This window comes from Psammomys obesus, unplaced genomic scaffold (assembly GCF_907164565.1).
Source record: "Psammomys obesus unplaced genomic scaffold, mPsaObe1.curated_primary_1811, whole genome shotgun sequence".
Taxonomy (NCBI): Eukaryota; Metazoa; Chordata; class Mammalia; order Rodentia; family Muridae; genus Psammomys; species Psammomys obesus.
In genome coordinates, this window is record NW_026585895.1 from 15,135,897 (window position 1) to 15,158,990 (window position 23,094).

Sequence of the window (23,094 nt, forward strand, 5' to 3'; positions counted from 1 at the left end):
AACTTGACACCTGCCTCCACCTGTTGAGTGCTGGGGTTGTAGGCATGTGCCATGTCGTCTAACTTCCACAGGCTCTCTCTCAAGAAGGTAGAGACCCGTCCCAGGAGGTGCACTGGCCAAGCCAGAGTGTCTTGCACTGGTATCAGCGTCAGGGCAGACTTGTGAGTCTCCAGATTGACATTTCCGTCATCTGCACATAAAGAGTAGGCAGCGAAACAACGCCTTTGTGCATTGAAGTTCATCCATTGTGACCGTGCAGCTACTGGACCTGTGCTCTGTCTGCACACAAACCAACGACACCCAGCCCTTATCATGTCCTTATGCCGTGCAAGACACCAGTGTGATTCATTTTAGCTTTTTTTCTTTAAAATTTTTATTACCTTCATCTAGTTGGGGGAGGGGTACACTACAGCACAGGTTTGAAGGTCAGGGGACCACTTGACAGAGTTGGGTCTGTCTTTTCAATATGTGGGTCTGTGAATCAAACTCAGGTTGTCTGACTTGAGAGCAAGCCCTTTCCCTGCTAGGTCATCTCTCCGGCTCGTTTTGATTTGTGTCGAAACTACAGTGACTTGCAGGAGGTGGATATTATTTGTCTTTCCATTTCCAGGAGGGAACACCAGGCCCGCCCAGAGGTTACTTGGTTGCTCTACTGAGGACACACGAGAAGGAGGTAACACAGCCAGTTTCCAAACCTGGGCAGTCTAGCCAGAGTCCCTGCTGCTTAGCCACACTGCTCCCCCTCTCAGGATGCAGAGGACGGCTGTGGATACTGCAGGGGACTCAGACAAAAGTGCATTTAAGAACTTACAGTGCTGCTCACTTCAACATGAATTGTGGTGTTCCGACTCACTGTGTGTGGTGTGTGTGTGTGGTCTGTGTGTGTGTGGTGTGTGTATTGTATGTGTGTATGTGTGGTATATGTATTATATGTGTGTGCTGTGTGTGTGTAGTATGTGAATTGTATGTGGTGTGTGTGTGTGTGTGTGTGTGTGTGTGTGTGTGTGTGCAGGCATCTGAAAGGGTATCTTTGAATCCTTTAAGGCTGCCTGCCGAATAGGCTGGACCTTGGCATTTTCTTGAGGCAGCACAGAGGTGGATTTTGTCCCACTTTCTTAAAAGGAACTGCTTTATCATGTTCCCCACATGTGCCAAAGGAATCCAGAGGGGCAGAGCTAGCTAATATCAATTTAAGTCATGAATTCTTTTCATTGTTAAAACAATCAGGAAGAAGACAAGAAGCGCACTGTGCTTCATAGTCTCACACCCTCTCATTGTTCCCTTGCACTCTGCAGACTCTATGTGAAGATGTCTTGCCCAAGCAATGGTCTTCTCACGTGTGAAATTGATGAGGTGGCATATATATACCTTCTGGTGGGTAACTTAAGCCCAGAATATTCCAGCTAGTGTTAAAAGACTCTGAGCCAGGGGACAGGGGAAACAGGGAGAAAGGGTGGGGCTGGGAGGAGGGAGGGGTCTCCGACCGGGATGCAAAATGAATTAAAAAGAAAAATATTCTGAGCCAGGGAAACAACACAATGACTTTCAACACATTTACACTTTAGTTTCCTCTCAGCATGCAAGGTGGGTCAATATCTTTTATAAGTAATAATGAAAACCAACCAATAAGTCAAAAACCAGTGTTTAACCTAGATCTTAAAATAAATCATGCCTTTGAAATAGAGAAGGCATATAAAATGTGTGGTTTCTGACTTAGTATTTTCAATGTAGCACAGTGAAGCTGTAAGAGTAAGTGGCTCTATTCATTTCAGAGGATTCTGATCTAATAAATTTATACCAAATAATTGTTTAAAGACCTCTAGTTTCCTCTGTGTCTATGAAAAATTGGTTACAAGTGATGGAAGGTCTTCTTGAAGGAAGCAGGTGACGGCGCCCTCCATGAATTAAGGATTTTAGTAATCTCATAGACTGTGCATTCTCTCTGTTTTCCACCTCTCAGTTTGTACCAGAACCAGCTTCCAGCTGGGCCTGGGTACATTGGCAGTTTCCATTCAAGCCTTATCACGCTTTAGAAAGGCAGCCACAGCTAATCTTACAAATAAACTTTACATAAAAATTGCCAAAGGCTGGGTGTCATGTCCACACCCGCAATCCTGGCACTGTAGAGGCAGAGACAGGAGAATCAAGAGTTCCAGGCCAGTCTGATCTACGTAGTGAGTTATGGTCCAGCCTGGATTATGTAGAGAGCAAATAAACACTACCCACTTCCCAAGAGTTACCAAAGATGGTTATGCAGGCAAAGTGGGAGAATGGAGAGAGTGGTTAGTGAAGACAGTTGTGAGAGGCAGGAAGAAGAGCTGCTGATGCTTGCTTGCATGTGAGAGCGACAACAGGAGACAGTGTGAACTCTAAAATAGCTAGAACGGAGGATTTCAAAAGCTTCCCCCACAAGGAAATGGGAAGCATATGATGTCATGCATATGTTAATTACCCTTGTTCATTTATCGCATACCATATACGTAAAGGCGAATTGTCACATTGTACAGATAAGTGTGTGCGATTATCATGCTCCACCCTAAAAGTCAACGGGTAGGGCTGGGTGGAACACCTGCCACCATGCAAATGTCTCTGGGTTCAATCCCTCAGTACTGCCAAAAAGTGAAAATGTACAACCAGCAAGGTAGTTATTGGGAGTTAGAATCAAGTCAAAGCTCTGTCATTCCAGTGCCTCCACTCTGTGACTAGCCCTTTGATCACTAGCCGCTGTTATAATTCCACTTGCTGAGGACAGCTTGTGAGATGGCAAATGCGCAGATGGGAGGGCTTCTTGGACACCCAGCCCGAGAGGCTCCTGGACTCACTGCTCATGCTGTTGCAGGAGACGTTCAAGCTAAGCAGCCGCAAGTCTCAGACCCCAAGTCTGCTCTTCGCCAAGCTCAGTGTGTTCACTGTGCACAGGAATGTGAAGAAGTATTGTGGTGGAGGAAGCCAGGCCAAGCAGACAAGGCAGGAAATCTTCAGAGGGTTTTAGATAAAAACCAACATTTTATTCCAAGTGCAATGAGATCATACCTACAGCACAACTGTTCTGAGTAACTGGGAGAAAAAGTGAGGGAGCGGCAGAGCCTGTAAACTTTTGTTCTTCCTTCTTAACCCCAGAGTAGCTGCTGAGGGTGTCTCACAAATCCGGTGAGCCAGAGTTTAAAAGCTACTGGGCTTCATGACACAGATGTCCCTTCTTCTCAAAGTGGCTCTGCACCACCTGAGTATGTTGGCCCTTGCCCTGCAGAGCACCAAATTTGTCTGCCTATTTGGGGGATGCCTTTGCACTGGGTAAAAACAAATAACCACCTTTTGCATGTTGTATACACCAATCACCTAAGGGTCGACGAAGATATGGCATGCACTTCAGAGACCAAGATTAGACACATCTAACCCAGTGGCTGATAGAGCTTATACTAGATAAATGGTCTCTTCTGTGATTTTATTTTTCTAGCTTTTGTTCAAAAGTAACATAAACAGTACCATGTTAGCAGATGTAAAAAAAAAATACATCCATCTGTTGATCCTCAGAATTTGTCCAATATGACCTTCTTAATTATAACTGCCTAAAGGTACAAACCAACTCACACACCGCTACAACCATTCACTCCATGAGCCTCCACTGAACGCCTCTGTTCGGTGCCAGGCCCTAGCCACATTGGATACAAAGACTCCCAAGTTGTTTGAGCTCTGATTGAGGGGAACGGCAAGAGAGGAAAGAAAAGGACAGCAAGTCAGTAAGAACGACAGCAGAGATGCGTGCTAACACCACACACAGACTGGAAGGTTGCTTGAGGCTATGAACCCGAGTTATGGCAGCCCCTCCAGAACGAGACACTGAACAGTGAGAAATGTATTTTCCAGAACCAGCCAAGGAAGGTGAGGATGGACCACCAGGTGATAGCCTGTGATAACATGATGGCCCTTTGGGAGGTGGGGATAACGTGGGAAGGTGGAAGTGATTCAGGAAGGATGAGAGGGTCAGGATCATAGGAATGGGGAGAGAGAACATAGGAGGCAAAGTCCAAATCTCAAATTCTTTGTAAAATACCATGAGTTCTGAATTTCATCCTAAGGGGGGGATGTGTGTGTGTGTGTGTGTGTGTGTGTGTGTGTGTGTGTGTGTCTCAGAAAGGCCTTAAACAGGATCAAGGTCACAACAGAAAAATACTGTGGGGACAAAACAGCCACAAATACAAAAGCAGTTCCTCCTTTCCTAACACTCTAACACCCTGCTCAGCTAGCTGTCCTCGCACACAGTACAAACTACAGCGTTTCAGGACAGCAGCCCAAGACTAGGTCAATCAGACCCCTAGAGCATGGAGCCTGACCCAGGAGCTTGTGATGTCGTGTTTAATTAAAGCCTAACTCCTAGCCTTTGGTGCTTCACTCTAAACGGTCAGTCCCGGGTAGAACAAATGAGGGCATAAAATATCCTTCCTAACAAAATAGTGGGCTGCCCATTTCCTACCTAATCAAAAACAATTCCACACCTATGGTCCGGTAAACAAGGCCAGGTAATTTTGCTCTCAAGTGTTATTAAAGGTCACCATTCTCCTGCAGTCCTCACCCAGAACATGTCTGATTTGTTTCTGTCCGATGTCCTCTCAGTTACGGCCCAGGAAATATTTCAGCCCACCTCACCCCTTGGGCTCCTTGTTCTAAGTTCCCAGTATAATAGACACATTAGAGATCAGGCTTCAGCCTACCAGCAAGTTGAGAGAAGAGTGCTTGGATTAGAGACAGGAGTTCCTCTGAAAAGAAGCGGCTCTGAGCATCTTAATAGAGAAGAGGAGAGTAGATTTCATTTCTCTCTCCATCCATGCTACTCAGTCAGGTGCTGTTGTGAGTTGCAGGACAGTCAACCAAGATGGAAGACAGATCAAGAGACTTTTCCCAGAACAATAAAGGAGACTGTAGAAGGAAAAACAAAAACAAACAAACAGACAAACAAACAAAACCCCTCTGGCTAGAAAGGGAGTTCAGAGGAGAGTTAGGAAATCTTGGCCATGGGTGAGGGTAGAAGAACTCACGGGCACGGGAGATTTCTGGCTACAGGGCTTGGTTGGGTATGGGTCTCGGACATCATGGTGAAATCCAAGCACACCTGAGGTACCTTGGTGCTATATATATCTAACAAAGCCGTTCTCAACCCATGGGTCAAAACCGCTTTTGGGTTTGACTGACCCTTTCACAGGGGTGGCCGAGAGACCGTCAGAAAACACAGATGCTCCCTACAATTTGTAACAGTAGCAAAATTATGGTTATAGGTAGCAACAAAAATAACTTCACAGTTGGGGTCAGTCCAGCATGAGGAAGCCGGAGAACCATTGGTCTAATGGAAGTATCTGCTTTGGAGAGAAGCTGATGAACTGGCTTTGGACATTTGAACTTCGTGGTTCTGAGGGATATGTGGGAAGAAGGATCTGCCCAACAGTCTGTCACATAGACGTTGAAAGCTCAGTCGTGACTTGTATGGTAGTATCTGATAGGTAAGGGAGCGGAGGTTGGATGATTATTCAGAAAATGAGTAGAGGCAAAGATTTGATTTCTTTTCTATTCTTTTTTTTTAACCGCTTTTGTTGATAACATCTGCAATGAGTCATGCATAGTCTGCCCCCGCCCCCGAGCCCCTTCTTCTATTTTTAATGTCCACACTGGTGACTCTTCCATCTGAAAAAGCTGTTCCCAAGCTTCTTTGCAACGGAACAATTGATTTCCCATCACAGCTGGTTTAAACATTAGCTAGGGTGACACAGGGAGCCAAGCTCTCACACAGAGTATCTGGAAACATGCCTCTGTCGTTTTAAATACCGCTTGCAGTTGTGCTAAAGTGAACCCGAGTACTTTCACTTCACATGTAGTAGGAACTGCTGTGAGTCTTTGCCTGAACTGGAGTTGAGACTGAAAAAAAAGGGGGGGGAACTCTTTCGACAGAAGAAGCTGAGCATGTCCATGAATTGCAGTATGTTCAGGTAAAACATCTTCTCAACGACCTATGCAGTTCTCTAGCACCTCTGCTTAGAAGAAAATGAGAGTGAACTACGTGAAGGTGACAGTATCTTTGGCTGCAGCTCTACTGGGAGTCCACTCCAGAGCGTGTGTGGATGCAAAACTCTCCTCGGCAGAGCCGCATCCAAGCAGACTCCCAGGCAAGGTGTCTGGGAATGTAAACCCGCAGGGACACTAAAAACCTTTATTCTGGTAATGTGCCTTTGTCAATTTGAAAAAAAATCTTGAATGGTCTTTTATGTATTTATTCATCCAATCTGCCAATATTTACCAAGTGCAATGATTTCTGCCATTATGCTGGCCGCTGGATTTGCCTTCATGATTTGCTGTGCCCTCACTCTCATCTTCTGAGGCTTTCCTACCTATATCTAATGCAAACAGAATGCCTCGTTGATTTGTATACAATAAGTCTACCCGCTGAAGAGGAGAGCAGCCCTGGGCTTGTAGCTGAGGGGAGACATTTAAGGAGAGAGACCTGTACCTCTCTCTTTGGCTATCAGTCGATTGAAAGAATGGACCTCAAGAAACTAGAATTTCCTCAAAAGCCTTAGGCTGGGAAGGAGGAAGAAAGGCTGTGAGCCAGGTACCAACCAGAAAGGATGGTTGGCCCGTTGAAGCAGATTTTTAGTTCAGACAATCCAGTCTGTAAGACCACCTTGCAGAAGTGCCTAGAGCTGAGGTCAGTGGTGGGCACAACCGCACTTTGACCAGCACTGCTCAGTTATGCATTCCTCTTACGCACACCCTCTCCCTCACGACAGTCATCCTGGAGGTGGTCTTGTGGCTCACTGGACCTCCTTATTTGTATATGCTCTTCCTAATCTGGCCACATTGAACAAATATCCTGCCTTTGCTTTTCACAGTTGCTTCCTTTACCACCCAATGCCCCGTGTGTGTGTGTGTGTGTGTGTGTGTGTGTGTGTGTGTGTGTGTTTGTGTGTGTGTACAAGTGTGCCACAGTGTATGTGCAGGGCAGAGGACAATTTTCCGAAATCAATTCTCTCCTTCTGTTGCCTGGATTCTGGGCCTGAAGCTGCAGTTGTCAGGCTTGAGAGCAAGTGTCTTTACCTGCTGAGCCACTGGACCAGTTTTAGATTTTTGGGTTTTTGTTTGTTTGTTTGTGTTTTGTTTTGTTTTTGCTTGAGCCACAACTTCACTCTATATCCCAGGCTGGACTTGAACCTGCAATCCTCCTGCCCCGCTCTCTAAAGTGCTAGGACTGTAGGTAAGCACCATTGCATTAAACAAGAACCAACCTGTTGTGTGGTGTGTGACTAGGGAAGTAATTTCTGGAGTTAGAGAATGAGGCCAGGAAGAGTGAATGCGTGCCAGGCATGCTGCCATCACTGGTCCTTGTGGACTAGTTTTGTGGACTCAATTCAAGCACAGCAGGAAGGGGCAGTAACCTCCGAATCACATCACTCTTGGGGAGGGGGCTGGAGACTTGGCCCAATCTGGGCGAATGAAACAGCATCTACCTTTGCTAACTGACTCATAAGAATGTAGACTAAAAATACAGCATGAGGAAAATATTTATAGATTAATATAGTGCATCTGTCCAACCAGAAAACAGTTCCCTGGATATACATCCCTCAGGTTAACTGCATAATCAAACAGTTGAGCAAGCCCAGGAATCTGGGCATCTTAACTAGGAGGGTCATTTCAAATGGGCATTTATCAGGAGCCAGTGTAAAGTACCTCAGCAGTGGCATCCTGGTTGAAGGAAAATGACTTGGCTCTTTAACATTAGCTTTACAAAAATGTCTGTCGCACGAATGACTGGCTGTTCAGCATTATTCAAGGTCAGCATCTCATTAAAGCATTATATCCATTCTTTGCATTTACGCTTCGCAGTTTTTAACTCAGAAACGTGCTTGCAATTTTACTGACCTCCAGCATCTAGATTCTCAGATTCTAAATCTGGTTCATAAGGAAGTAAAACCATGAAGGGAGATCTCAAGGGTTCCTTTATCCTGGGCATTTGCCTCTTGAGGATGTGGAGATGGAAGCTTTCACACATTGAGAGGGAGGAGGCTGGCATCAGGAAGGGACTTCAAGAGAAGCCCAGGTAAGAAACCAAGGCTCTGGCTGTAGAAGAAAGTGAAGCCACAGATGAACATCTTGATAAGGGAAAACAAAAACAGTGGTGTAGCTGTGCATGCTCCAATCTGGCCAGTTCAGCGTGGAGCCTGCTTTAGTTCCTCTGTCTCCTGTCTTCGTAACTGTCTACCTGGCACTAATTTTGAACTCTTGACAACAAATACTCAAGACCAGGTTGTTTGCGCGGTTTACCAGTATATAGATTCTTCCTGCTTTTCGGGCAGAAGAGACTTAAAAAAAAAAAAGATTTATTTATTTATTATTTATACAGCATTCTGCCTGCACACCAGAAGAAGTCACTAGATCTCAGTATAGATGGTTATATGAGCCACTATGTGGTTGCTGGGAATTGAACTCAGGACCTTTGGAAGAGCAGCCAATGTTCTTAACCTCTGAGCCATTTTTTCCAAAAAGAGAGAGACTTTTTTTTATCTAAGCAAAGAATTGGATTTATAGAAGAGCTAACTGGGATCACTTAAAATAATATCCTTTGAGAGGTAGTAAAATATTTCCTTACCGAAGAACCACTGTCCCACATGGCCCTGCCCTTTCATTTTTCAATCAAGACAGTATGACTATAAGAATGGAAGCATCTTTCACTTAAACTTTTCTTTTTCATTCCATTTGACAAATTTTCACTTTTCTTTGTAAAAAGCCTATTTGAGCTCTCCCAGTCATTCATTGTCCTGATAAGGCTAATGCTCTTCTTTGGCCTGGGCTTTCTAATAAAGAATGCCCTTCACTCATGTTATCTTTTTTGTACAGCACATATGTAAGGTGTGTGTTTGTGTGTGTGTTACTTCGGATTGAATCATGGCCTCACCCATGATAACAAAGCATTCCATCACAGAGCTCCGTTACAAGCCTTACCATATTTTAAAGTTGAAACCGTTTCCTTTCACAACTCAGATATCTCTCTTTAAAAAGTGGTTTTAGAGTATTTATCATAGAGATGTCTGCAGTAGAGCAAAGGCCTACATGCCCCTTTATAAGCCAACTCCTTTCTCATTCTTTAATTTTAAGCAGCTTTTCCCCTTCCTTTACGGCCTGAGTTAAATGTGCTCACTTTAACAGAGTGAACAGTTTTACCCAGGACAACACTTAGTATTATGAGGAGATACTGGAAACGGCAGCTTCCCATCCACTCACCCATCCATTCACTCATCAGAAATTGATCAAAAAGATGGAAGACCAGCCTCTAAGAAGCTCTCGTCATACAGTGGGTAAGACATAGCTCCCGTCCTTGCAGCGGAGGGGAAAACCGTAACTAATCATTGAGGTCAGTGTGAAAAGCACAATAACGGGTCTACATATCAGATGTATGAGTGGGTGCATGGGAGCGTGATAAACTCAGGTCGAGAAAGAGAGGCTTGATGAGCCTTCCTAACCAGAGGTCCCTTGTGTGGCTTCTTGATTTTTATGGCACCGGTTGACAAATGTGCCATACAGGAGGCACATCATCCTAAAACCCAATTTCTCAAGCAGCAAAATATAACATTGTGTTCTGGAATGCGGCCCAGCTTTGGGTCGTGTTGCTTTTTGCCACTGTGGAGGAAGAATTACTTGCTGCGAATGTGCATTTTGTACCTTTGCTGAAGAACGGATGTGATCTGCTTGCAGAAATTCTCTCCATTTTGAGCAATCTCCTTCAGGCTCTTGTATACTTTATTGTACTGGAAAAAAAATAACAGTAAAATTATGAGCACCTCCACAGGTAGAGCGCCCATAATCCAGCATGCTGCTGTAATCATGACTGCCACCATAAAGACTACACAACTAAGGGATGCACACATTTTTGAGTGACATCTTAGCTAAATATTAGGTCTCCTCTAGCTGAATATGAAAGAAAAAAAATCCAGGGAAATTTTTCAAAAATGAAGCGGGCCTGTCTGCTTCTGTCTTAGTTACTGTTCTATTGCTATGAAGAAAGACCGTGGCCAAGGCAACTAATGGGAGAATCATTTAGTTGGGAGCCTGCTTATGGTTCTAGAGGGTGATTCATGGTGGGCAGCAGGGCAGGAGGCAGGCAGGCATGATACCAGAGCAATAGCTGAGAGCTTAGATCTGATTCATAAGCCGGGAGGGCCAGAGGAAGGGAGGGAGGCAGAGAGAGACAGAGAGAGAGAGAGAGGGAGAGAGACTGGCCTGGGCCTGATGTGGGATTTTGAAACCTCAAAGCCCATCCTCAGTGACACACCTTCTCCAAAAGGCCCACACCTCCTAATCTTTCTTAAATACTAAATACTCCACCAACTGGAAATCAGATATCAGATACATGAGCCTATGGGGCTATGATGCTATTCTCATTCAAACCACCACACTGTCCTAAATACAAATAATCCAACAGCAGGGGGACTTGGAATTTGGTTTTCTGGCCCAGGAAGGTCAAAAGCATACTTTACAGGATACCACATTACCACTGTTTTTTTTTTTTTTTAATTCTACCATCCTGCATACGTGACAGACACACAGTACAGATTGTCAGAAAAAAAAATTCTGAACTAGAAGACACTTAAAAATCTAAAACTTTTAAAGTTCCGATTTAATACCATAAACAGAAATTTTCGCACTTTATTTTAAATGACAAGTCTCAGTCAAAGCACAGACAAGATAAAAATACTGTATGAGATCATCCTAAAACTTTGTGTGTAGGGCTGTAGGGATTATAAATGAATTTCATGCTTAAACTTGGGTTCCATTCCCAAGATGTCTTATTATTCATTTACAAAACTCCAAAGTCTGAAGAAGAGAAGAAGGAGGAGGAGGAGGAGGAGGAGGAGGAAGAGGAGGAGGAGATGATGTTGACTTATCCTGTAGTATCAAGCATCAAGTATTGAAATTTCTGGAACACACAAAGGGTGGTGACTGCGCGTTCCTGTGCCTGCAGGTATTAACCAGGCATCTGCGTGTTTATGGGTGGGGGTGGGGAGCGAGGGCAAGGGGAAGACAGCCTAGAGAAACTGCTGTTGCCAGCACTGCCCTGGCTCATAGGTGCTCCTGCTAATGTGAGCCACTGTAGTCACATTCTCCAATTTGTCAAAAAAAAAAAAAAAAAAGTATCTGAAATATGGGTTGAAAAAAAAAAGTAGCCACCGGGTGGTAGTGGCACACACCTGTAGTCCCAGCACTGGGGAGGCAGAGGCAGGAGGATCTCTGTTAGTTTGATGCTGCCATGGGCTACAAAGGGAGTCCAGGACAGCCAGGGCTACACAGAGAAACACTGTCTCAAACAACAACAAAGTAGCCAACAACTCACAAATCAACAACTCCCACAGTGTAAGCAAAACCAGTGGTGGGGTTTCAGTTTGTAGCCTTTGTCATGTCTCAGCTAAGAGTTATAAGAATCTCCTTTTCTGGGTTTTATTTTCGGAAAAACTAACTCTCATTCTCTGGACATGAGAGCATGGAAGTTTCCATCCTAACCTGACATGCCCTCTGGGAAAGTTTCTGTGCATGGAGCATTATGAGAGGCCCCAGAGAAAAGAACCCTGCCAGAATCCTTGTATTCCTGGGACCAAACTTCACTAATTCATTAGGTGCTTCCATGAGCCTTTGATTTTTTTTTTCCTGTAGTACTAGAGCGTCCCACAAAGATGCTCAGTGTAGGATACAAAACATAGTTTTCAGCAGTATATATATTTGGAAGGAAGGAAGCTAGTCTCATCTTTCTTCACTTGTAAGTATATAGTTGTGACTCAGTACTATCACAGGTGTGTCAGATAGATAATAATGAACCATTTCAGTGAAGCCTCCCCTCTTCCCCTACCCCCTGCCTCCCGGACTTAGGAACCATAGGCATTGCTATGACAGTCTTCACACTGGACACTACTCACTGAAATCACAGATCCAAAAGAGATGATGAGCCAGGGGCCTTAGTAGTATAAAGGCCAACATACAATTTCAACTCTCTACTTTCAGACTTACTGTATACATCCAAGAAACACAGAAGTATTTAAAATTTGCTATTTTATTATTATAATTATTAATAGTGTGTGTGTATGTGTGGTATGTTTGTGAGTTTCAGACATGCATGTGGTGTACCGATGACAACATTTGGGAACTCAGGCTATAAGGTTTGCATTAAGTGTGGCAAACACTTTTGCCTTCTGAAACATCTGGCTGGTCCTACCTACTATGGTTTTTATTTCAAGACAATTTTATTTAGGGTTTCTAATTTGTAGCTTTTACATGTTTCTAACTCAGAAGCAATCTTAACTTTTTGTAAATTATGGAACATTGTGTGTTTCACACACACACACACACACACACACACACACACACACACACACACCCCACAGTCATAGCGTTTTGCCTGCAAGTATATGCATGCATGGCGTGCAAGCCTGGTAACTGTGCAGGTAGAGAAGGGTGTTGGATCCTCTGGAACTGGAGATACAGACAGTTGTGAGTCACCGTGAAGATTTAATCCAGGTTGCCTGGAAGAGCAGCTAGCGCTCGCTCTTTATCTCTGAGGCATGACTCCAGCCCCCAACTCACCTATTAAGAAAAGGAGCTTCTCAAGAAAAGCACTTTTTGTGGCTTCTTTGACCTTTGAGCTGTGAGCTGTAGGGTTTGGAACATGAATCTCTGTCATTTAATAGATAAACACACCCTGCTTTTCATAGAAAGTGTTCATAGTGGAACAAAGTATTAAATGGACACAGATGTTCCACACAGAGAAACGGCCAATGGTTGTGCCTGCTCAGCCACTCTGGTCAGGTCATAGGTTGGAGGTATCCGTGACTCAAGTAAACCATTTCCTGAGTTCCATTGTGTCCAGGCAACATATTATATTGTTCTTAATTTAATAATCAAATAAAGAAGGATATTCTGTTTATAACAACATGGGATAGAATCTTTACCTTTGACCTTATGTCCAATGTGCTGGAAACTCCCCAACATCCCTGACCCAGACTGAGATAAAGGTGACATCAATAAATAAAAGATATACTAAGACTATTTTTATTTACTCATCTCAATCCCTTATTTAGAATCAAAGGTCCTGGACCTTTTAACATCTACCATTTACTCAAACATGAACTAAAAAAAAAAAAAAAAAAGCAAATTCTGTTGCTTAAATATTTTTTAAAGTAGACTTCCCTAAATGTTAAAGCAGATTCTGTGGCTATCTCTGTGTGTGTGAGAGATCAGAAAACCTCACACTGTATCTGCTCGGAGGCAGTGAAATCTCTTCATCTTGGTTTTGGCACCTCTGCTCCCATGCCACTTCCCCTTCCCACCCACTCCCACTCAGCAGAGGGGACTTTGAAGTGTCTTTATGGGACACAGTATAGAAAGCAGTGAAGCCCAAAGAGCTGAACATGACCTCATTAGATTACGGACAGACTTGTGATTAGAACTGTAAATAATTAAATCAACTTGACAATCTATTAGAACCAAATGTCTTATATATATAGTCAATACAATCAAACTAAACTTACTCAGAGAGCTCATAGCCTGTTTCAGGTGGGATGGATAGATGCCTAACATCATCAAGAAGCAAAAAAGGATTCATTCTGCTAAGAATCACGTGGGAAGTAAATTTAGGGTGCCTTTTCCTACGCATTGAGTTTTCAAATAGCCCAGCCCTACAGCACACACATCCCAGGACAGAGCTTAGTGTTGCTTTTCTATCTCCACATGGATTTATCTGAACATGCTCTTTCTCCCCGGGGCCATTAACTACTAAGATAACGTATCATGGTTTGTTTTTTTTATTCCCATTACAAATAATTAGTCTGTTGATAGCCAAGATATTTAGGGCATTTCTGACACCTAAAATATTTCTTCACATTTGCAACTGTTCTACACAGGTCTGTCCTATTTGGCACTAGAAAAAGGCTTCTGATGTACACTTGTAGGCAAATTCTGTTGCTTAAATATTGCTATTACGGAGCAAGCAAGTCAACAATGCACTAACCAGTAAGGCAGAGCTTAGTGATGGAGGCAAACAGCAGGTGGCATGGCTAGACAGATGAGCTGTCACGTTATGAAACGCTGCTGCTGAACGTGGCCCAGTCGCCCTTTCTGACTCTACACAGTTTGAATGCTTAAAAAAAAAAGACTGAACCTAATTGTTCTAGAAAAGAATGTTATTACACTGGATGCTCACACAGACTTTTCAAAAAGCACATAATAGGGACCATCACAGAGTTAAAGTAGCTATGATACCTGACTTGAATTTAGTTGAATAAGCCTCTTCTTGGCGCTCTTTCCACACCAGACCTGTCCTACTGATTTCATGTGAATTCTAATTCAGTGGGGGTGATATCTCTAAAGCACTACCCTGCGAATTAAGGGGGTGCCTATATTTATTAGAGATCTGTTTGGGCCGGGTGCAGCGGCACATGCCTGTAATCCCAGCACTTGGGGAGGCAGAAGCACAGATGAGTTCAAGGCCAGCCTGGTCTACAAAGCAAGTCCAGGACAGCCAAGGCTACACAGAGAAACCCTGTCTTGAAAAAACAAACAGAAAAAGAGAGATGTGTTTAGTATTTGAAGCTTTGTGGTAGGAGTGCTTAAACTATAAGAAACAGACTACTCATCTCCTCATCTTATTTTACGGTGGATAAAACAGAAGCCTAAGAAATGCAGGGTGCACCTTACACATCTCACTGACACACTGAAGACGCTTTTGCACTACACAGTATCCACACCAGATTCTGTCTGCCCTTTCCCATCTCTCAGTGCAGCAAAGGCCTTCAGGAGCCTTGGACCACAGCAGCAACGGTGCCTTTGGCATCAGTGCCAGCCCAGCTGGTGACCCAGGCTGAATCAGCAAGCTTAGAAGCTTAGGCTGGCTTCTGAACCAAGTTACCAGCCAGAGGAGCAGCCTGGTGTTATTTTGGCAGCTGATTCCACAAGCAACAGGGCTGATGGCGTGGGAACCAGAGGCGTGCTCCATCAAGCCACTACCTGACTTCTTTATGAATACCTAAAATGCAAACGTTTGCTGATAGCTCATAATTGTCTCTCAATTTGGCTCTTATGATCTTCTTTCATAGGAGAATAGAAAGTAGTACTTTTTTTTTTTTTAAAAAAAAAAAAACATGTTTGAGTCATTCCCTCTGGGAAGAATTTGATGCAATCCACTTTCTTGCACATGGAGTTGAGGGATATTTCTTGTGCCATATTTTTAGGTGTCAATGATAAGCTCACAGGCATCAAGGCTTGGGGCCAATTCCTTTTCTTTCCAGAAAGTTCTTTCCAGAACTTGAAAAAAAAAAGCTCCTTTTTAAAATTGTTTTTTTTTTTAATGATTATTTAAAAGCCCTCACCATGGTTAGCACTCTTTAGCTTTGGGTAGTGACAATCTATTGAAAGTAGGCGTTGACCTGACTCCTGGAGGTTAACAGGTAGACAGACAAAGTCTCTTTTCCTCATAGCAGTTTGTAAGTTTCTTATACCGACCTGCTTTCATAGTTTGGTAAAACACACTTCACTCTTTTTAAATGTATAAAACAAAATAGCACAGGATTATCGAGGAAATGAACTACATCAGTCTGTACATATATTTATAAAAATACACTGCAACCTTTTGATTTTAAGCTGTTTATGTTAATATGTTCAATAACAAGTCTTAAGAATTACCAAAATGTCTAAATAAGGCCGAGAATAAACAATGACCTATGACATCTAAAGTAACACTGTTACATAAAAATATCAGTGTTTTTTTCTTTTTTTATTTATTTTTTATTGTTTACATGGTCCTAGACACTGTTAGTGGTATTGAGTACTCCTAGTTGAAGAAAACTCTACATTTTGATTAGAAACAGGTACAAATATATAGAGATCCCTGGTCCATTTATTTATTGGAGTTTGCTCCTGACCCACGGAGACTGATACACAAATCCACTGGTGAGGATTGGGTTAAGAATTACAGCTTAATGAAGATGCTTAATCCTGCTCCATGCCAAGCTAGGGCCTTATGGGTCAGGACATTTGGCAGGTAGTGTAAGATTTGGATTCTCTTTAAAAAGTGTTGAGTGTTTTCTGAGGCATTCAGCTGAAATCCACACCCCCCGCTCCCCCCCCCCCCAAACTTTTAGCATGTTCCCAAAATGTACAGCATTGTTGCCAAGTACAAGCTTGGATTGTACCAGGAAGTCAACTTGATAAAGATGAAACAATTGCAGATAAATAAATACTCTGTGGCTTTAGAGAGTTTATAAGTTCAGGCTGAAGGGATATCCGCCTCCTTCTGATTCCCGGATACCTTTGGTGGCTGGAGATGGGCCCATAGTCCATGGTTCCAGCCATGGACAAGGACAAACATCCTTGGGGTAGTACCCAGAGTAAGATAAGGTATCATATAGCACCCGAGGAAGTGGAGTGCCATGGAGGTGATGGGTAGGCTGTCTTGGGAGCTGCCTGAAAGAACATATTTGTCCCTGGTCCTGACAGTAAGCTTTGCCCCACAGCTGAAGATGTGCTGTATTCACACGTACATCTGATATGCCTGAAATGACGTAAGTATTTACTAAATGGTCACCTGCCAAAACTAGACTGAATACAAGCAGACAACAATGGCAATAAAGAGGGGAAGGAGAGGCTGCTGGGTAGCAGAATGAAAATGTGTAACATTCATTATAGAAACACAGGAGAAAATGAGCAAGAAGCAGAGGAAGGTGAAGGCACCAGGTAATGGGTACTTCTGGCCTTAAAATTAAGAACAAAGGCCCTTTAGGAAATTACTCTATTAGCTTCTTATCTGTAATTCTATTTTTGTCGTTTATACCAGACAGATCGTAATGATGATTAGATTAGGGAATTAGTGTTAAATAATCAAATCATCCTATGTTAGCCATTCATGTTCGAATATGGCCGTTAATTAATATGAAAAAGTGATTTCATCATGAAAAAAAAAGATGGTAGACTTTCAACTTTTTTCTTTCTTTTCCCTTTTAAAAACTTAGTTGGACCTGTCTCCTATCTCTCTCTCTCTCTTTCGTTTATTATACTATCTTGGCGCTGACTTTCTCATTTAATAATTGGCAGTGCCAAGTTTTCGCCTCAGCTTATCTCATCCCTGTGTCACATTGCCAGATATCCACATCGAGACAGGGGAGGATTTAAATATGCAATAGGGAGCAAACACAAGGAAAGAAAAACAAATTTCTCCAAAACGTTACCCATAACCACCCAAAGCCGAGGAGACTGAGGCTGAGGTGGTGGGTTGGGGGTTCACTCAGTCACGCAAGTCTCGTCAAACAGCGTTGGAATCTATGTTTTCATCAAGCACACCTTTTTATGCTTCCTGGGGCTGGGGCCACACTGTCTTTACTAATCTACTAGGCAAATAGCAGTTGGCCTCACTCCAGTCACATGATTCTTGAACTGATTTCGCACAACAGCAGTCACAGCCCATGGTGTCCTCACCCCTTGAATAAACAAGAAAGGAAAGCAGCCATCCTCTGCTGATTACGGCTTCTTTACAGATCTCTTTTCTGCCTTTCCACAGTTTTTGTTTTTGTTTTTGTTTTTTTTAAATAAAATATAAAAACAACGGTTACAATTCCTGGCTTCTGAGCTCACTTTACAGCGCTGAAAATCCTTAATTACTTTGGTTTTGAAACAAATCTACCTTCCCTTTCTTCCCATTACATCTGTCTCCCCGGTCAAATCTCTGCCAAGAATGCTGATGACTGCTGTGTCTTTGGACTTTTGATCAATTTTATATTTGGAGGAAAGATCTCAGGACTGCGGCAAGCTCACTGATGAACTATCCACCAGGCAGACAGAGTGGGGGTCTGTTCTGTGTGCTGTAGGGCTCTGCATCCCAACTCTCAAAGCATCTGATTGAAAAGCAGGGGTTGGGTGAGCGGCAGGGAGGCATGAGCTTCTTCTCCAACTTTATCACTGAGCCAGAACACTCTGCAGACAGTCTGTGTGCTTTCAAACCTACTCCACACACGGATGTTGGCACCGCGGGTGTGTGCTTTAAGATTGCTTCTCAATTAGCCCCGTCTGGATCCAAGTAGGATGCTATATACTCACCCAGATCTTTCCCGTCGTTTTGAGAATGAAGGACAGCTATGACTGTCACATTTTCGAGACGGCTCTATTTTAAACTTAACCAAAGAAAACCCACGGACTTTTGTTCCACAGCCAGCATCTAAACATGCCTGGTTTCTCATTGCCTCAAAGGTCTGCAGTTAAAAATCTACTTATCTGCAAATTTCCCCCAGCCACGCACACACAGACATACGAACTAAACTGGTCTACTCACCGAACAATCTGCCAGTGGGTCCCTCATGTTGAAATGCTGTTTGCTTTTTCTTTTACCAACGATCCAGAATTCTGGACGCTGCAATCAATCAGGTTGGGTGTGTTCTGGACTTCCGGGATTCAAAGGGCATAGGGGATGTTAGTCCTTGTGGAACACACCAAGGAGGAAGTCCCAGCCCTGGACTTTCATCCAGTTTGTTTCCTGAAAAAGCAAAGAACAGCTCTGGGTCAAAAGAGCCAGTGGGAGATGATGAGAACCAGTTCCACGAATGCTGAGGCCTTGAGGTGTAGCCTGAGAGAAGGTCGAGAAGCTATGTAGAGTTTCCCAGCATCTGGATGTCCAGATTGCTGGTGGGAACTCACTTTTTTTTTTTTTCCAGCTCGCTGGTCCAGTTATGGCTTGTATTTTCTGTGTTTTATACTTCTCTGACCTTTGGCATCTGTGCAAGCTGATGAAACGTGACAGTTAAGGCTGTCTTTCACTCTCAAGTTGATGGGAAAAGGGTTGAGTGAGTTATACAGCATCCTACTTGGATCCAGTTTACACTGATTGTCATTGGGCAGCTCTCACGAGGTTGGAGTTGGACAGGGCATCTCAGCCACGTTCCCACTAAAGTCTTCTTTAGTTTCAGAGTTTTACATAAACTAGACTGGACCCAGAGTTTCAGGTTCTGGGGCAGCTTAATGTCACCTCTGTGTTCCTGCCTCATGGGTTTTTTTTTTTTTTTCACTTGAAAATAGATTTTTTTTTCATTCAATATATTCTGATTACAGTCTCACCTCCCACAACTCTCTGATCCTCACCGCCCACCTCTTCACTCAAATGCACACCTTTTCTTTCTATCCCTCCTCGTAAAACAAACAGGTGTCTAAAAGATTAATCACAAAGAAAAATAAGATAAAATAAAAACAAACAAACTGAAATAGGATAAAACAAACTTAAGAAAAAGAACCGAAGAGAAGCGGTTCCTGAGACAGTTAAGACTTTGTTTCATTTATGCACTTTTTTCTTTCTCCATACCTTGCAGGTCCTTTCGGTATCTATTATGACCTCCAGTTTAGTGTCTTCATGGAATTCCTGGGTGTGTGAACTAGCGGGTCTGTGTTTCTTGTGCCTTTCCTTGGGCTCTTTTCTTTCTGTCCATTTGCTTTGTTCTCTTCCAGTGTGTTAGTTTTTGTGTTATCCTACTATATTTTATTATTATATCTTAGAAGCCCGTTTGTTTTCTAATAGAGAGAAAGGGAGTGGATCTGGATGGGAGGGGAGACAGGGAGGAACTGGGAGAAGAGGGAGGGGAACCATAATCAGGACATTATGTGAGAAAACAATATATTTTCAACAAAAGGGAAAAATGACTCTCAGTGAGCGTGGGGGAGGTTGGCTTGCCCTTGAATTACTGTGACAGGTGTGGTATAATGGCAGGTCTACCTGTGTTCCATCTGAGCCTTTCCCAGAGACCGGCTAGACTTCCCTTACGCCTCCGGACATTTGCTAAAGAGTAACATCTCTACCACGCCCCAGCGTCCTCCTCACAGACTGGAGTAAGCTCAGCAGGGGGTCGTGGCTGGATCCAGACTGACAATTTTAGGGTTTGGCTATTTGTTGAGCTTCTCACAGGGGTGTTTGAATTTGTAAAGAGGTGAGAGAGAGAGAGAGAGAGAGAGAGAACTGTGCCATTTATTTCTTGTCACAGAAACGCTGAGCAACAACCGAAAAGCCAGTAGTTCCAAATGACACAGATTTATTTATTGACAAATTGTCATGTTAGTTCCAGGTTCTCGGGCTCTCCCTGGGCTCTCTCATGAGGGAGCCGGGTCTTGTTGCATCTGGCAGTGCCTGACACAACAGCTTTTGTGAGGGCTGCATGTTTGACTGGTGGACTGGCTGTTGGCTGAGGGTGTTTCTTGTTAAACAGTAGGCCAAGCTTGCAGTTCTAGGGTACTTCAGAGGAGTTAGTGGGAGCTCAAGGGCTTCTCAAGAACAGACTCAAAACTGATAGGCCAGTCACATTAGCCAGGCCCACCAGAACAAAAGCAACAAGGGGATCACCCAGATTGAAGGGCGGTGTCTCTTTGCAAAAGGACATAGACAGAGAAGGGTCTAGGACTTAGAATTGGCTCATCACTCAGTCTGTTAGAGCGCCTGGTCAGTATTTGTTCCTAAGTGACTCGAGAGACAGAGCAGAAAAACACAGGAGAGGGAATGGCTTTTCTCCATCTTCCCGTCCCTTCTGGCATTCAGTGGATAGGCTCGTACAGCCAGCAAAGGCTGTAAGTAGGTAGACAAATAAGAGGAACACATTCATGGGAGGGGATGCTAGTGGCTTTTGGAGAGGACATCCCTCTCTGTCCTCACATGCTGCACTACATACAACCTGCCACACAGGCTACTGTAGAGTCCTCTGAGTTGAGGCAAGGGGGTGGGGGGTGGGGAATGGGGCGGTAGTGGCATAGCAGGGATCTTTCCTGTCAGCTGAGCTGAGACTGGCTGGTCACCGTGAGTGGGAGGCCAGGGCAGCTCAGCCTGAGTAAGTGTGTTCTGGGCCCTTTTAGGAATGACTCAGGGAGACATTGGGAGCTGGTAGGCTGTGGGGGTTATAGCTTTGGAATAAAGGTTAGCAGAGACTCATTTGTAGCCACAGGTGATGAGAGCTATGCAGACAGCCAAGCACCTCCTCGGAGAAGGCTAACACAATCTTTTCTGAAGAATTTCACGCCTTGGTATCTTTTGACCTCTGCTCACGTTTATCTCTGGCTAGGCTTTTGACCTGCATACACTTCCTGGCTTCTTCCCAGTCCAGGCCTTCAGTCTGACTTAAGCTCAACTTTCCTTCCTCCTGCCCCAGGCTATGCTCTTGTCTGCAGACAGAAAAACCAAACAACAACAACAACAACAATAAACTCTCAAAAAATAAAAAAATAAAAAATGTCGGCTACTGGTGAGTTAGGAAAAAACAGGAGTCCTAATATAATGGAGGGTAAAAGCAAGTCAAAATGGCGCTGAAGTTTCCTTCACAGCCAAAGCATGTAATAGATCGTGAGCGATGCAAACATTATCAATAAAGACCTGACCAGACACCTATAGTAAAGAGGAATGTGTGTTTAGAGGGCTCTGCACGTGTCTGTGGGTGCACCTATCACCCAGTGCAGCGAGGTCAGAGGGAGGAGAATTCCTGGGGCTTGTTGATAGCACAGTGCCAGCTTCAGTGAGAGACCATCTCGAGAGAGAAGGGTGGAAAAAGATAGAACAGGATGCCCTGACGTTTTCCTCAGGCTTCCTCACAGGCACGTGCCTTGAAACCCATGTAGACCCCACCCTTGCGTGAGCCACACGTGTGCACACACATTTATACACAGACACATACACAGAAAAGGATGCTAACCTTTAAGTAACTATAGCAATTCTTTGAGGTAAACGTTTATTATTTAATTCTCACAGTACACACAGTGGGTCTGAGGCCTGCGATAGCTAAGGGACTTACTCAAGGTCACACAGGAAGCCAGACTTAGATTTTCCTTACTCTGATGTCTCCATGTTTCAATCTCCATGTTTCACCACCGCTTGCTCTTAGAACAAACACTAAAAGGTGAGGATGTTGTGCAATGCACTTATGTGCTGATTTGAACACAAAAATAAATGGTGTGATTCTGTGATTTCCAGTTTGATCTTTATATGTGCAAAAACAACGATCTAGGTAGGTTTCCATAGAAATATGTCTCAGAAGGTTCTAGAGTATAAGACTCTTAACCTGCTAGATCATGCATTTCTGCATAATCTAAATATTTACAATAACTATGTGCTGCTTTAGAAACAAAAAGGAACGAGTGAAATATTTTTTCAAAAGAATGACAGTTATGATAACTCTTTTAAAGATTTACTAATTTTTATGTGTCTTTGAATATGCCTGTGTGTGTGTGTGTGTGTGTGTGTGTGAATGGAGGCAAGAAGAGGACCAGCTGATCCACTGTAAGTACGGTAACAGGTAGTTGTAGGCTGCCTGATGGGGGCTCTGGGAACTGAACCTGGGTCTTCTGCAGGAGCGGCAGAGCTCTAAGCCTCGGAACCACCTCTCCAGCCCCTCATTTCAGCTTTTAACAAGGGGAAGTTGGTAGGCAGAAATTATGATGCAAGGGTCATCACCTCATACTTGTAGGATTTTGCAGCTGCTGTTCCTTCTGCCTGGCTGTCCCCTTTCATTTCCGTTGGCCGGGTCGACTTTTTACTTATCTCCATAGAATTCGGTGTGTGTGACTTTCCCAGATGGCACTCTGTAGTTCTGGCACCCAATGCATGTGCCTCTTTCCATTTATTTATACCAATGCATTGGATTATTGGTTTAACAGTCTCCCTGACACGCCGCAAATGAAATCTTTAGGTCCAAGTATCTGGAGCAAAGTAAATTCCTAAAAATAATGGCTCATATTTGACTGTATTAAGTGCTGAGAAAGTGGTCCCATAGCCGCTTCCTCTTCGCTGACAGGGCCGGCTGTGCTGCTTGTGGGGAGGGCTGTATCCTTAGCTATCCGGAAGCCGAGTTTAAAACCCTGAAAGATAAGCAAGACCTTAGAGGCAGGAACTCTAAAATGAGAAATGGCTAAATGCACGTGGGAGGTTCTGACATAGACTAAAAATGGCCTTGTCAAGCAGGAAGCTGAGAAGGACTCCACTGGAGTCCCCAGGGGCCACTTAGAGAACTTTCTTAGAGGTGTTTTTTTTTGTTGTTGTTTGTTTGTTAAAAAGCTATAAACAGG

At 43.7% G+C, this 23,094-nt stretch overlaps 1 protein-coding gene across 2 annotated transcripts in view; it reads right to left on the bottom strand.

Annotated features, from left to right (window-relative positions):
• Positions 1-18,529, bottom strand: part of Nostrin (nitric oxide synthase trafficking) — a 60,421-nt gene extending 41,892 nt beyond the window's left edge. The window contains exons 1-2 of one of the 2 annotated variants that reach the window (XM_055600742.1): positions 18,344-18,529; positions 9,703-9,788 (exon numbers count right to left, since the gene is read on the bottom strand). In XM_055600742.1, the coding sequence (XP_055456717.1) occupies positions 9,703-9,788; positions 18,344-18,370 (113 nt within the window). In that variant the 5' untranslated portion in view covers positions 18,371-18,529. The remainder of the gene's footprint in view (positions 1-9,702; positions 9,789-18,343) is intronic. The other variant, XM_055600741.1, reaches the window with a different exon arrangement.
• Between the last annotated feature and the right edge of the window lie 4,565 nt (positions 18,530-23,094).